General features: G+C 35.9%; 1 protein-coding gene and 1 pseudogene across 3 annotated transcripts in view; both read right to left on the reverse strand.

Annotated features, from left to right (window-relative positions):
* Lyst (lysosomal trafficking regulator) overlaps window positions 1-14412 on the reverse strand; it is a 149638-nt gene that overhangs the window by 45869 nt on the left and 89357 nt on the right. For 2 of the 3 annotated variants that reach the window (XM_047520101.1, XM_047520100.1), the window contains exons 29-35: window positions 12673-12834; window positions 11847-12038; window positions 10630-10808; window positions 8304-8510; window positions 1919-2095; window positions 1264-1340; window positions 789-977 (exon numbers count right to left, since the gene is read on the reverse strand). In XM_047520101.1, the coding sequence (XP_047376057.1) occupies window positions 789-977; window positions 1264-1340; window positions 1919-2095; window positions 8304-8510; window positions 10630-10808; window positions 11847-12038; window positions 12673-12834 (1183 nt within the window). The remainder of the gene's footprint in view (window positions 1-788; window positions 978-1263; window positions 1341-1918; window positions 2096-8303; window positions 8511-10629; window positions 10809-11846; window positions 12039-12672; window positions 12835-14412) is intronic. The other variant, XM_047520102.1, reaches the window with a different exon arrangement.
* LOC124962474 (uncharacterized) lies at window positions 15-114 on the reverse strand (annotated as a pseudogene).

Below are 14412 nucleotides of genomic sequence, written 5' to 3' on the forward strand. Positions count from 1 at the left end.
TGAAGAATATGTCCATTTCTTTTTTTTAACATGCAATGTTCATGTGTCATCCTTGAGTGGAGGCCATGCCAGCCTTCTCTGTATCATTCCAATTTTAGTATATGTGCTGTTCATGTCTTTTGCTCTTTCAAGCTTAAGGAACTGTGATATTTTACTTTCAAATATACATAAGGTTTCCAAACAATAAAAAAAAACTCTTTGATACATTTGCTGAAAATAAACTTCAATGCTTTTTCATCTTTAACTCCACTAGCAAAAAATTAAAGTTCAAAACCAATGATTTCTTTCCAGTTTCTTCTGCTGCATTAGAGCTTAGAAAGTTACCTACTCTTCAGAGTTGATATACTATTTTCTTCCACATTATGAACTTTTAAAAATTCTTCATCTACCTATAATTTATCTCAGTATATGATGGTTATTATATTTTAGTATCCCAAGTCATACAAATCAGTTATCTTTATCAATTTAGAAAATAATACTATATTCCCCTCTTTTTAGTACTCATAATGCATCTTTTAAATCACATTAATCAAGTCTTAGCTAGAAAAAGACCATTTTTTCAATTATCCTATTTCAGTGATTTTCTATTCTTTTACAAAGACCAATTTTAAAATTAAAGCCAATTTGCCATCTGAAAGAACTAATGCTCCTCCATTACATTTGTCCCCCAAAATCAAAAAACGTTTAAACTAGGGACCAATCCTGTGAATGTAAATTTGCATGCAATCAGTGCTTAGCACCTACTGACAAACCCGCAGGCGACAGCCTGGCCCTCCTCCCCTGCTCACCTGTCATGGGTCAGCTGCTGAATGAGCTCCTGCCAGTGTCTGCTGGCACTTAGGTCAACTTTGTACATTCCTCTGATGTGCTGGATCACCTTTTTTCTCTCAATTCCCTGGGAAAGAGACACTGCCTGTGTGATATCTGCAGCTATTTTAGATATATCCTTTGATTTTGAATCAAGACGCTGAAAGAGACTAAAAACAAGATCGTCTGTAAGTGCATATGGAATATTAAATATTTATCAAAACATAGTATTTTTACACTGAAAGTTCACAGGAGGGTTGTGGGTGAGGCTCAGTGGTAGAATTCCTGCCTGGTATGCACATGGCCCTGGGTTTGATCCCAGCACCACAAAACACTCCTCACCCGGCCCCCAAAACCTCAGAAAACCAAAAGCCAAACCAAACCAGAAAAGCTAAAAGTATACATGAGAACTAATGATTTGTACAGGATGTGACTTTGGAACACATAAAATCTTACCTTTGCTGATTATTATTAACTGTTTTCTGCCAGGAAGCTTTGTTCACACCTTCTTCAGTTTCATATTTCTTTTGTTCCTAAAAGATTTGTATAATATATTATATAAAATTTATTTTTCATCATGTGCCAATGTTATGGCATGGAGGCAAGAAACTAATTTTAAAACCAAGTTAACCCAAGAAAAAAATATCCTTAGGAGACCAGAATATTAAAATATATAAGCCCCCTAAGTAATGCTAGAATTCTCCTTTGTTACTGCGTGATTTGAGTTACAGAAAGTAAGGTACAAAAGTTCACCAGGCTTCTAGATCTGATGAAATAACTATGCCACTTACTCCTTTATTTTGCTTTTTTCACTAAAGATCCCATAACTCAAGGTAGGGATCAACTTGCTTGTCACCATAAAAATCTTCCCTTCACTGAAGGTTACTGACAATGGATGAGGAAGACTACAGAGAATAAACAGCTCCTTAAAATACCTACTTTTTTCTCTCAAAGTGAAAAAGTACCATATAGTAAAAAACAAACAAAAAAGCATTTCAAGTTAACCATCAGTGACACTCTATAATTAAAACATTTTTCAATCTTCTAAAAATTATACAACAGCAAAAATTATTCAATGGTAATGAAAATAATCATGGTTCCACCGACTCACCTCTTTGATCATTTTAATAAGGTCTGGTTTTGATGATGCACTGGGAGGGATGCACTTGTGACCACATAATTTTAAAGCATTCATAAGCAGTTCTGCTGTGTCTAGTTCTTCTTCAGTCAACTCATCTTGGTGATTATGTATCAACTCTGACAAATACAAAACTAACTTGGCTCCATGCTTTAAAAAAATAATATTTTTTTTAGTAATAAAGAATTTTTATTCCATTTAAATTATTTTGATAGTAAATTAAATTAAATTGCTAGATTCATTCAGTTGAATCTGATCTGAATACATCAGATATAAAAGATATTTCCAGGGACAAATGAAAAAATTTAATTATGCACTGGATGTTTGATAACATTAGAGAATTACTGCTAATTTTGTTAGGTGTAATAACGTTATTACAGAACAAAACACCTTTTAAACAAAGAATGTAGAAAATGCCACGATTTCTATATTTTACTTTAAAATAACTCAGAAAAAGAAGACATGACTCCAAGATGATAAAAACATTAATGAATGTTAAATCCAGGTGATGTGACATGGCATTCATTATACTATTCTCTCTCTGTATATTTGACATTTTCCATTTTAAGAGGTTGAAAAAAAGCCCACTAGTTAGCTAACTTATGGGACAGAATTTTGGAGAGGATTTGTTAAAGGAATACAAGATACGGGAACACAGCTGGGGATAGAGGAAAAGACTTCTTAGTTTTTCTCACAGAAAGAAGGGAAACTCCTTTAAACCATAAAGTGAAAGAAATATGCTTATCCATTCCTTTCCTTTTGATTTTTGCTTAGTAGAAGAGAAGTTGGTGAAATTTCCAGAACAAAAGTCTATCTTGGCTCATTTATTTACTGCTCTCAGGGAGTGCAAGAGGTGGAAAGCTCCGGAGCCAGTGAGATCTGAGCACTGAGTTGCACATGCATGTCTAGGGGAATGGTTTGGGTCAGTCGTCTATGTGCAGACTCTCAACCAGAATTAGAGCATTTCGTAAGGTAATGACACTTGTCCTTTGCAGTGGAAACTGAAACCCAACTTGGAGCATGCTTTTTTTTTTTTTTTTTTTTTGCGGTCCTGGGGATTGAACCCAGGGCCTTGTGCATGCAAGGCAAGCACTCTACGAACTGAGCTATATCCCCAGCCCTGGAGCATGCTTTTTAAAGCTGCCCTTCCATGCTATGGGTATCTTATCAGATGGTAATATGTATACAAAATATTAATTTTGTCAACAATTTAAACATATACATTTTACTTTAAAATTCTGCATTGATACAAATACCACTGTATTTGGTTTTATGACATTTTAAACTGTGAACAGTATTAAATGTCAACAGATGGATCTGGAAATTATTACATTTTGGGTAATATTCAAATTAACACAGAGAATCGCATCATGTAATTTCCCCAAAGTGTAAGATGAACGCATGCAATGGTGAAAACAGCAAAGCTCATTTTAAAGCAATGCCTAGTTGCATTAGTCACTAGACAGCTGCCACCTGACCGAAAGAGGAAAAGGAACAGATGCTATGTGAGTAAAAGCTTGAAGAGTTGGCAAATAAAGAAAAATGGTAAATGACTGGAATATTTTCATGTGTGTCTTAAAAGTAACGTTCTTGATATAACTTGTAAAATATTTCAGTTTAGTATTTAGGATTCTAAAATTATCTTGAAAGACTAATCAGAAATGTTTTTATTCATTCTGACTATGCAAAGAAACACAATTTTCTTAAAGTTGCTTCTAATATCTCATTTTAACATCTTCTGATCAATTGTTTATTGATTATAGTTTCTGGGACTATAAAAGGTGTTACTGGGAACAGATGCAAACTTTTTTTTTTTTTTTTAATCAGCCCTCAAAAACCAGATTTCTTGGGAGGCTTGAGGCAGGAGAATGTCTTGAGACTAGGAGCTTGAGATCAGCCTTGGCAATGGTAGCAAGACTAGCTTAAAAGGAACTGAATCTGTTAAACATGTATCCTTAGAAAATAATAAAATGCTAAAGTGCATAAAATAAAAAAAAATCAATGAAGTTCTCAGAAGGAAGAGTTCTGGGTGGACTATACAAAGAGAGGATAGTTTTGAAGGAGCTACAGAGTGAGCTAGGTATAAGGATGAATAGGTGGAAGGTGTTCGTGGACAAAGGAGAGGGTACTGTGCATAAAGCAGCATGGCAGTAGGCATATCCAGGATGTGAAGAAGTCACACGAGGAGTGACAGAACTATCTAGAAAAGACTGGAGGCTACAAACTGATCTGTAATAGCAGACAGTGTGGGGCACTAAGACCCAAGCAGACTATAGATGGAGCATATCTGGTATGCAGGCAGAAAGATCTCTGCACACCACCAGGTAATAACCTCCAAGCACACTCTTAAGTGAAGCAAGCAAGGGCAGAAGAAGAGGTTCCAGTTCACTATCTTCCACAGGCTGAGTGGAAGAGGTGATACTGACAGAGGTGTATGGGTGTGTTTGTGGACAGACTTGGTTATACCTTAACAGAAGTAAGACAAATGAACACACTACCTACAGGGAGAAAGAAAGGAGGGGAGGGCAGAGGTAAAAGCCAGAACCTCTCTGAATGTGCTGCTTTTGGAGCACAATTCTGCTTTTGGAGCCATGTAGACATGTTATATGATTAAAAATCAAACAAAACCCCAAAGGAATCTGTAAAAATAGAAAATAAAAAGAACCTAACTGGTTGGTTAAAGTTGATGGCATAACCAAATAAACTATTTTAAGTGATTTTTTAATACTTCCTTTTGAAAGTACACTCCTAATAACCTAAGAACAGAGAACCACAAACAAATCTTAAGTTACATCTAATGGGATTGTTATTAGCGGTAATATTAGTTATCATCACTAATTATAACTAATGTTAGTGACAATCTTATTTTGAAAATGTTACATATGTAGAAAAATAAAGCAAGTAATTATGTTAATGTCATACGAACTAAAATTGTCAACATTAATAAAAAGAAATACAAATACAAAATCCACAAAAAGTATCAGATGAATTCATGATTTCCTTTTCTTTCTAAAAAATACCTATTTCGTAGCTTTGTCCACTAAACTGACTGAGAAGAAATGAAAAGCTAGTGGAAATGAATGCACTTAGTCCCTAGAATTGTAGTCTCTTAATTCTAAGATCTTGTGAGGAAGAATGGGGGTTTCTGAGGAATGTGGTTCCAGTCATGGGAAAGGAAATACATAGGAGGCCTGGACATTATTCTGTGCCAGAAAACAAGGAGTTTCATCTTACTAACTTGCAAAAAGTGGAAAAGGCCATGTTAAAGGGACACAAAAGTTTCAATTTAGTTTGAATATCAAATAATAATAACTTTGATGGTTTAAAACACATAAAACTTATTTTAAAATACTTGAATCCATAAAGATTCCCCCAAATTAAAACAATACAAAAGTTAGAGGCTACAAGGGAATCAACTCATTACTTTAAAATTTAATAAATAGGAAAAGAAACACAGGTTAGGGGTGTAACTCAATGGTAGAATGCTTCCCTGGCTTGCCCCATGCTCTGGGTTCCACCCCCAGTACTATTAAAAAATGTAGAAACAAGCATTTATCCTGCCTTTCCTTCACTGATTCTATTTTAAGGTAGCCAAATAATTGATAAGGGAAAGTTTTTATTTATGAAGAATTAGAACAAATTGATGGTAATGGAATGAGAAACTCAGGGAAATGACTATTTTCTCACTCCTAGTGGAAAAGCAGAATTCGGCAATTATCATTAATGACTGGTAATGCTCAAGATTCAAGAATTGAGGGAAGCTTCAGAATGGATGGATCAGACTGATACCATCCTGCAAAGCAGAGCAACCAGACAGTCTGTGTTTCCTGAAATGATGTAAGAGAAAATATAAGAATATCGGAATCCAGTTCAGCCTGTAGATCTAGAGCCACAGGATATTGTCCATATGGGAAATCTGCAATGTAAGAAACTCTACAGAACAAATGACCCTGAAAAAAATAATGATGGAAGATAATTGATAAAGATTAAAAATATTCAAGACATCAAACAAATGTAATATGTGGGCACTGCTTGGATCCAGAATCAAGCAAATTAATTATTAAAAAATTGGGAAAATTTCAATACTAATTGGGTATTATATGGTAATGAAGAACCACTATTAATATTGCTGAGAGTGGCAGGTAAAAAAGTCTTTACCAGTTATAAATACAAACTATTTATAGGTAAAATGATTGTATGCCTGAGACCTGCTTCAAAATACTACCAAGAAAAACCACAGCTTGGTAATGTCATATGGGGCCCTTTTTGATTCTCTCAAGTTTTAGATATGTTTGAAAGTTCCCCTAAGAAGCTTTTAAAAAAATCAAGGGCAGTAAGCTGGTGTGGAGGTGGCCAGGAGGTTATTACAGTGAGCCAAAAGACTGAACTAGACTGGGAAGGCAGACTACAGAGAAGGGCTGCATCTGAGAGACAGAGTGAGTAGGTGACCTCCTGGCAATGAAATGGATTTAGAAGGAAGTCAACAACAGGTCAGTGTTTCAAGCGGAGTTCAACATGATGTCACTGACACAGGACTAGAGGAGGAGGCGAGTGATGGGGGAAAGAGGACTGTTAACACCAGCGCTGATTTTTGGTGGATGGAAACATTGCTGAATAACAGGAAGAAAAAACACCACCTCAAAATTTCCATAGAAGGGAACTAACTGTGGGGTCACAGGAAACAATATGCTCTGTCTGGGGTAAAGGAAGACAGTCAGGGTCCTCAGTGCACTTGAGAGAGTCTCCATGCTGGAAAGACTGCACCAGAGTACTCTCCACGACAGACTTGACCCTAATATGAAGTATTTGGGTTTTCTGGGTATTAAAAGGGATGCCTGTTCTTTTTAAATATGTCATCTATTAACTTCTTTATTGAGGAACAAGTTACATACAACATAATCTACAGACACTAAGTGCTTATTTCTAGGGTTTTTTTTTTTTTTTTAATTAGAGTTTTACAGTCATACATAGTAGTTGGGTTCATCCTGACAATCGCACACATGCAGGAATCTGATTTCAGTTCATGATCCCCCTTCCCTCCTATCTTCCTCCCCTCCCCCATGCTCCTTCCTCTACTCTAACCACTACCTAAAACAGGGTATTTGAATTGTACTTTTATCGCCTAGAAACTTCCCTCATGACCCTTTCCAGGCAGTTCCTCTTCTCACCATCACTTCCACAGAGACAACTGCTCTCCTGAACCCTATCACCATATCTCAGCTTCTCTTGCTCTTGGACTTGATACGAATGGAATCACAGGCTGTGCAGTCGTTTGTGCCTGGCTGCCCCTCACCTACTCGGCTGTTTTTGAGACTCATCCATAATGGCAGGGCTATTCGTAGTCTGCTCCTTTTTATTGTTGCACAATAGTCTATTGTATAAACACATCACACATTGTTTATACATTTGCCTACTGGTAGATATTTAGGTTATTGCCAGGATTTGGCTATTATGAAAAAGGCTGATGTGGATAGTATTGTACAAGTCTTTTTATGGACAAACATTTTAATTTCTTTTGGGTTAGTATCAGAAAATTGCATAACAGGGTCACAACTTACACATATGTTTAATTTCATAAGAAACTATTTAGCAGACCTCCAAAATGGTTTAATATGCCATTTAAACTCTCCATTAATTGCTTTTTCTTATACTAGGAATTTAACCCAGGGGCACATAACCACTGAGTCACATCCCAGCCCTTTTTATTTGTTTTATGATTTAGGGTCTTGTTAAGTTGCTTAGGGTCTTGATAAATTGCTGAGGCTGGCTTTGAACTTGTGATCCTCCTGCCTCAGCCTCCTGAAGTCACTGGGAGTACACGCATGCACCACCATGCCTGGTTCCATTGATCACTCTTAAGATATTAGAATTTAGGTTTAGGTTCTAAAAGTTCTTTTAACTGCTTCTGACCAATGAAAATGATCAAAAAATTTTTTCTATCGTAACTGACAACATTATAAAAAATATGTTGTAGGTACTTGCTTGAGATACTCGGTATAGGTGTTTCATAGATAATAAAACACTTTAAAAAAGGCCTCCAAAAAGGTATATAAAAAAAACACTTCAAGATATGATAATAAATTACAAAGGATCTTATAAGAACTCAGACACAGAACTTCCTAATTTAAACACTGAAAAAAGATTGGAAAATAAACATAGAGAAACCAAACCAAGCTTGCATAAAAGAATCTGAAGAAAGACCTTAGGTTAATAGTTTGGTAAGAATATTATATTCATGACATTAGTCATAAAAGTACAGTTTAATTTCAGTTTTTGTTTTGAAAAACTTTACATTTCACTAAAAACTTTTACTTTTATCAAATGCTGAGCTACTTACTTGTAGCTACTTACTACTTACTTGTAGGGCTGGGCTGAGACAGTCTCGAAGTATTTCCTGATGATTTGGTTCATGAACTATTTCAAATATTTGCTTTCTCTCTTGTGCAGTGTGGGCTGGTGATAAAATATGCACAAGTAGTCTTCCAAGCTGCATTCGGAAGGTGTCCTTACAAGATGACAAAATTTTAGTCCACTGCTGCTTAGAACCACTGACTTTACTTGAACCCTTAAATCAAGATAGGAGTGAGTTAGGATCAGACTTCTTAAGTAATAATACACAAACCTCATACAGCCCTAAAGGTAATAGAGCATGTTTCAGTCCAGATTTTTAAAAATTCTAGAATTAAAACAATATTCAAAGTTAGAAAGACAATATTCAAAGTTAGAAAGAGTTTGAGATGGACATGCAATGACATTTATAGCAGCATTATTCAAAATTGCCAGGAAGTGGAAACAATTCAAATGTCCATTAATGAATATATGTATGAAAATGTAGTTTATACACACAATGGAATATTATTCAGTCTTAAACAGCAGTCTAGTGCCTACACATTCTTCAACATGGGTGAACCCTGAAAACAATATGCTTTTTATTTGCAGTGCTAGGGATTGACCGCAGGGCCTTGTGCTTGCAAGCCAAGCACTCTACCAACTGAGCTATATCCTCAGTCTTTGAAAACCGTATACTAAATGAAATAAGCCACATACAAATGGACAAATGTCATGTGATTTCACTTTTATGAGGCATCTACAATAGTCAAATTCACAGAAACTAAAAGTGGACTAGTGGTTATTGGGGGTGGGTGGGATTGGGTAATGGGAGTTATTGTTTAATAGGAACAGAATTTCAGTTTGAGATAATGAAAAAGTTCTAGAGATGGTACATAAAACATGAACACTTAATGACATGAGCTTGTGCTCTTTAAAGTGGTTAAAATGTTAATTTTTGTTATACATATTTTGTCAATAAAAAAGAGAAAGATGGATGAAAAAGCTAACGTCCTATACCATTTTAAAAATTACCAAGGGTTTAGCACTGTAAATTAAAAATTAAATCAAAACAAAATTATCAGAGAGCAATGGCAGACACGCCCACTTTCACACTGCGATAGAAAAGGGAAAGAATTCATAATAAGGAATTAGTACTGCAATATTGAGCATAACATTCACAAGTTAAGAATGTATAGACACTGACTATCAATTTTCCCTAACAAATGACCAACTAGGTTGTTTCAATTGTGTGTCTAGGTGAACCTGCTGTTTGTTTTGCTGTCTGGAGCCAGACACTAAAACCTAATTTAGATTTAGAGATTGCCAGAATCATCGTTTATGAGTTCTACTAGAACTGGATTGATCTTTGGTATCTATGGCATGAACTGACTGATTTATTTCCCATGGTCATCGGTAAGTAACCCATGGAAGACCAAGTGTGATAAAAATAAATGAAGTCTGACGCTCCCAGAATCCGCTAGGTAATTTTTAAGGTGTTGGATATGCTTACTCCATGATCTAAACTTTAAAATTCAGAAACTCAAAAGAGTGTGGCTAGAAGTAAAGTTCTTTAAAAACAGGCTGTTACCGGCTAGGGTTGTAGTGCAGTGGTAGAGCACTTGCCTAGCATGGGTGGTGAGGCATGGGTTTGATCCTCATCACCACATTAAAAGTAAACAAATACAGTATTGAGTTCATCTAAAAACAAAAACAAAATCAAAGCATTTGGAGAATATCATGCTAAGTGAGATAAGCCAATCTCAAAAAACTAAAGGACGAATGATCTCGCTGATAAGCGGATGAGGACATATATTGGGGGGTGGGAAGGGTTAGCATTAGGTTTAGGGTTAGTTTAGGGTTAGGGATAAGGAGTGTGGTAAGAATGAAGGAAAGAAGGACTGTATAGAGGGAAAAGAGGGGTGGGAGGGGTGGGGGGGAAGGGAAAAAAAATAATGAATCAAACATCATTGCCCTATGTAAATGTATGATTACACAAATGGTATGCCTTGACTCCATGTACAAATAGAGAAACAACATGTATCCCATTTGTATACAATAATAATTAAAAAAAAAAAAATCAAAGCGTTCCTCTTTTCTGATGATGATCTTCCTAGACTACAATATTAGAAAAGGGCTTTCAGGGTGCAGACCTAGAAACCAAGGTTACATGAGGTGAGTCATTTTTGGAATGGGTGAATCACCAATGTATATTACTTGATTATTAAAACTTTAAGTTGTCTGAGTTTCAGAAAGCTCTCTGAAAAAGCACAAAGAAATAGATTTTGGAAATGTACATTCACATAAAACCTCTATTACTTTTGGGTGAATGAACATTTTCCAAGTAATTTACTTACAATAGACACTTTGAATCCCTCAACCAGGTAGGTGAACATCTCTCTTTGAAATGGATTGAAAACAGAAGGCTGTTCATGATGTATATTTTCCTCAGAAATTTCAATCTGAGAAATTGAGGTCTTGCTTTGAGTTGCATTTTCTGGAGTTCTTAAGATGTCAATAATGTCTGAATTAAGCTCTTTGAATTACAAAAGGACAAAAATTATTAGTCAAATCACTGATACCTACCATTGTAAGTGATAATCATCCTTTAAAAATATTCTATGCAATTACTAATTCAGTTATCACAATATAAATGTGGAGGGTGTACTAGACACAGTACATATAATACAGCAGAGGAAGACTTCACCTGCAACAATGCCAAGATTTAAAAATACATTGTCAAGAAATTATAAATGAAAGATTTAAGTTGCTAGTAAAGATGAGTTAAACTGCAAAATTATTAAAACTTTAAAATTCTTGTACAAATCAAACATAAAGGACTCGAAATCTTTGCATTAGCTACATCTGCAGAACTGTTTCACTCTGTGTACAATCCAATTAAATGCAGTAATGTGATAACCCTGGTTCAGTTTTGGAGTTTAGCCTGGGAGCCTGTTCCCCAAATGTAAATTACAATAGTTAAGACAAAACATTCCCCTTGGGTTTTACGCTTTTCTAGTGATTAACCATCATTCTTTTTTTCCCCCTGCCTTTCTGAGGTTACCTAAATTTTTTTTTCAGCTATATTGGGGCATGATGGAGAAACAAAAATAGGGTATTGTGTGGATTGAAAGTGTATGGCTTGATGTTCTGGTTTACTTATGCACTGTCAACAATACCTCAATGAATCTGCTGCCTACCATACCCTTCTTTCTATATAACATTCCTACTTTTGAGTTGTGGTCTTGCTATGTTGCTGAGGCTGGACTCAAACTCCTGTCGCTATCCTGATAGTGACACTATAGTTTTGCAAGATTCACTAGAATATTAGAAATAGAATATTAGAAATGCCAAATTATTCCAAAATCAATGGTCAATCTAGGATTCCATTTAACACATTAAAAATTATACTTTTATTCTAGACTATTCATTCCAGATAAGAAATTCCTTTAAGAATACAGATGTTAAGAACAGAAAAAGAATGCTGTTTAGAAATGTGAAACCTGAACAGTTCCCTCTGAAGTCTTCTCTTTTTGTTTGCCGTCTGAGGAAGAACGTGATTCTGGGGTCCTACCTTGGTACACAATCCTGTTGACTGCCAGGACAGTGAGCCTCTGCAGCCTCTGGGCGAGCTCGGCCTCAGTGGCCTGGCTCGGGTTCTCCTGGCTCATTCTCCTTTGCATCATGGTGTGGAGCTCGTCACTGGCCACTGAGCGCATTTTTGTCAGAAGAGATTCCGTTTGAGCCAGGGAATATTTTCTAGGACCTTCAAGTACATAAATTAAAATGTAGTAACAACAATCAAAAAGACTATTTTTACTATAAGTTTTTGGTTATTAGACCACGAAAACACAAACTTATTTATTATAAAATGGATTTATACAAAGGAAAGAAAATGATTAAAAGAAAGTGATCTTTTCCCCTTTTCCAAGAAGTGCAACAGTACTTCTGGTCTTGAAGTTCAAAATAACCATGTCAAAGCCCATGATATAGTTTAGAAGGAAGAACATCATTTCTGAAGGCTTGAGTCTTCTGAAATACTCCAAGAATTAGATGGGCATAAGTGGTTCAGAATGTTTTGATAAAATATTTTCAAATACTGTTTCACTTCCCCATGTTTCAAAATCATCAACAGAGTTGTCACGCTTTAGTAGGAATGTTACTATTTCTGGATAATTAATGTTGAATTTCATAAAGTAGTTTCGAAAATTGTATATGATGACAAAGCAGAAATTAGCCAGTAAAGTGAAGAGATCAGAAAGGGAACGTATGCCCAGTGATTTGCTGTTACAGTGATTTGGGACATAAGCATCATCTGGAACTCAGTGCTACACAAGTATTCCTGAGAAACGTGGTCAGATCGCACAGACTGGAGTGGCGCTCGTGCACCATTACTGCACCTGCTCGGGGGGGTAGCACACAGGTAGCGCATCCAGGAGGAAACGTGGCGGGGGACTCTTGATTTAATGGGTTGAAGGAGAAGGGCATCGGAAGCTGGCCATAGGAACCAAAATGACGTCTTGGCGGATGAGGAATAATGGAACCCTTCATTGGAATTGAACCTTGTTTAAATCATGAAAGCATGTCAATTTCCATAAATAACTTCCATAAAAAAGGCTTATGTATGAGTAAACTATAATAGGTTTTAATGACTTGTCCTGCAAGACATTTAAAAATTTTAATAATATTTTAGATTGCCTAGTATTTTAGTAATCAGAATTCTTAATGAGTTAATACATTTTGGTGGGTAGAGGCACTTTTGAGGCAAACAAAATAAAACAACAAAAAGACAAGAAACAAGCAAAAAGAAAAGTTTGTATCCTGGTTACATTCAAGAATGATACTGCCAGTCAGTGTCCTCAGTTCAGGCAGATTCTTTCTGATGTCCATGTCTCTATCCTTTCCTGCTGGGGAGCAAGCGTCGTCATCCAGAGTGAGGGCAGGGCACTGAATCAAGCAATGCTGTCCTCTCCAGCACTGCATGCTGGGAAATGGGGGGCTGTCAGCACTCATGCTGTCAAGCCACATGGAGCTAGTGTGGCCTTAAGTGCATTTCTTTCTAAGCTTCAGTTTCCTCATATGTAAGTTGTAGATTAGAAATAAAATAGAACTTACCTCACAGGTAGATATTTATCACTATCTCACGCTATATTCAAAATATTTGTTTATATGCTTATTGCTCATTTCTAGTCCAAGTTCCCAAAGGACAGGTAAAATGGTAACCAGTTCATGGTTAGTACTCAATAATTATGATTATTATTACCTTTGGGGGGATACTGGGGATTGAACTCAGGGGCACTTGACCACTGAGCCACACCCCCAGCCCTATTTTGTATTTTATTTAGAGATGGGGTCTCACTGAGTTGCTTAGTGCCTCACTTTTGCTGAGGCTGGCTTTGAAGTCACCATCCTCCTGCCTTAGCCTCCAGAGCCACTGGGATTTCAGGTGTGTGCTACCGCGCCCGGCAATAATTATTTTATGGCTGAATGAATGGATCAAGAGTGTTATTTTCTGGATTAAATTAAATAAAGGATACCTCCCTCATTCTTTATAAAGAATAAAAAATTGTTAATGGTTGGTATTTTTATTGGTTAAAACAAAAAGGAAATTCATTTGTATGTGAATTATATTAATAATGCAACTATCTACCATTTATATGAATGACAATTTAGAAATATATGTATAATACATATAATCAATACATAAATAATATCCCAATGCTAAATTCTTCTACCTTCATTCAGATGACATGTAAAGTTTTTTGATATTTATAAGCAAGGAAGCAAAAAAAACACATTTAAAAGAAAGTACTACACTGTCCTGTTTATAATGGCAAAAACAAACAAGTTACAAAACTTTGCTTATTGATAAGAGGGAAGATCGTGACACATCAACACAACAGACTGTCATGAATTCATTAAAATAAAAATGTTTATTAATATGGAAAGATGCCTTTCATATGTTAATTAGAAATAGAAATCAGTTTGTAAGTAGTAGGTAGAACATGATACCACTTAGGCAAAATTACACCTCTGTGTGTGTGTGTGTGTGTGTGTGTGTGTGTGTGTGTGTGTGTAAATAAATATATCGATGCCAAGAAGAGACACAGAGGCTACGGAATGGGACTCTATTCATTGAA

Source organism: Sciurus carolinensis, chromosome 12, assembly GCF_902686445.1.
Source record: "Sciurus carolinensis chromosome 12, mSciCar1.2, whole genome shotgun sequence".
Lineage (NCBI taxonomy): Eukaryota > Metazoa > Chordata > Mammalia > Rodentia > Sciuridae > Sciurus > Sciurus carolinensis.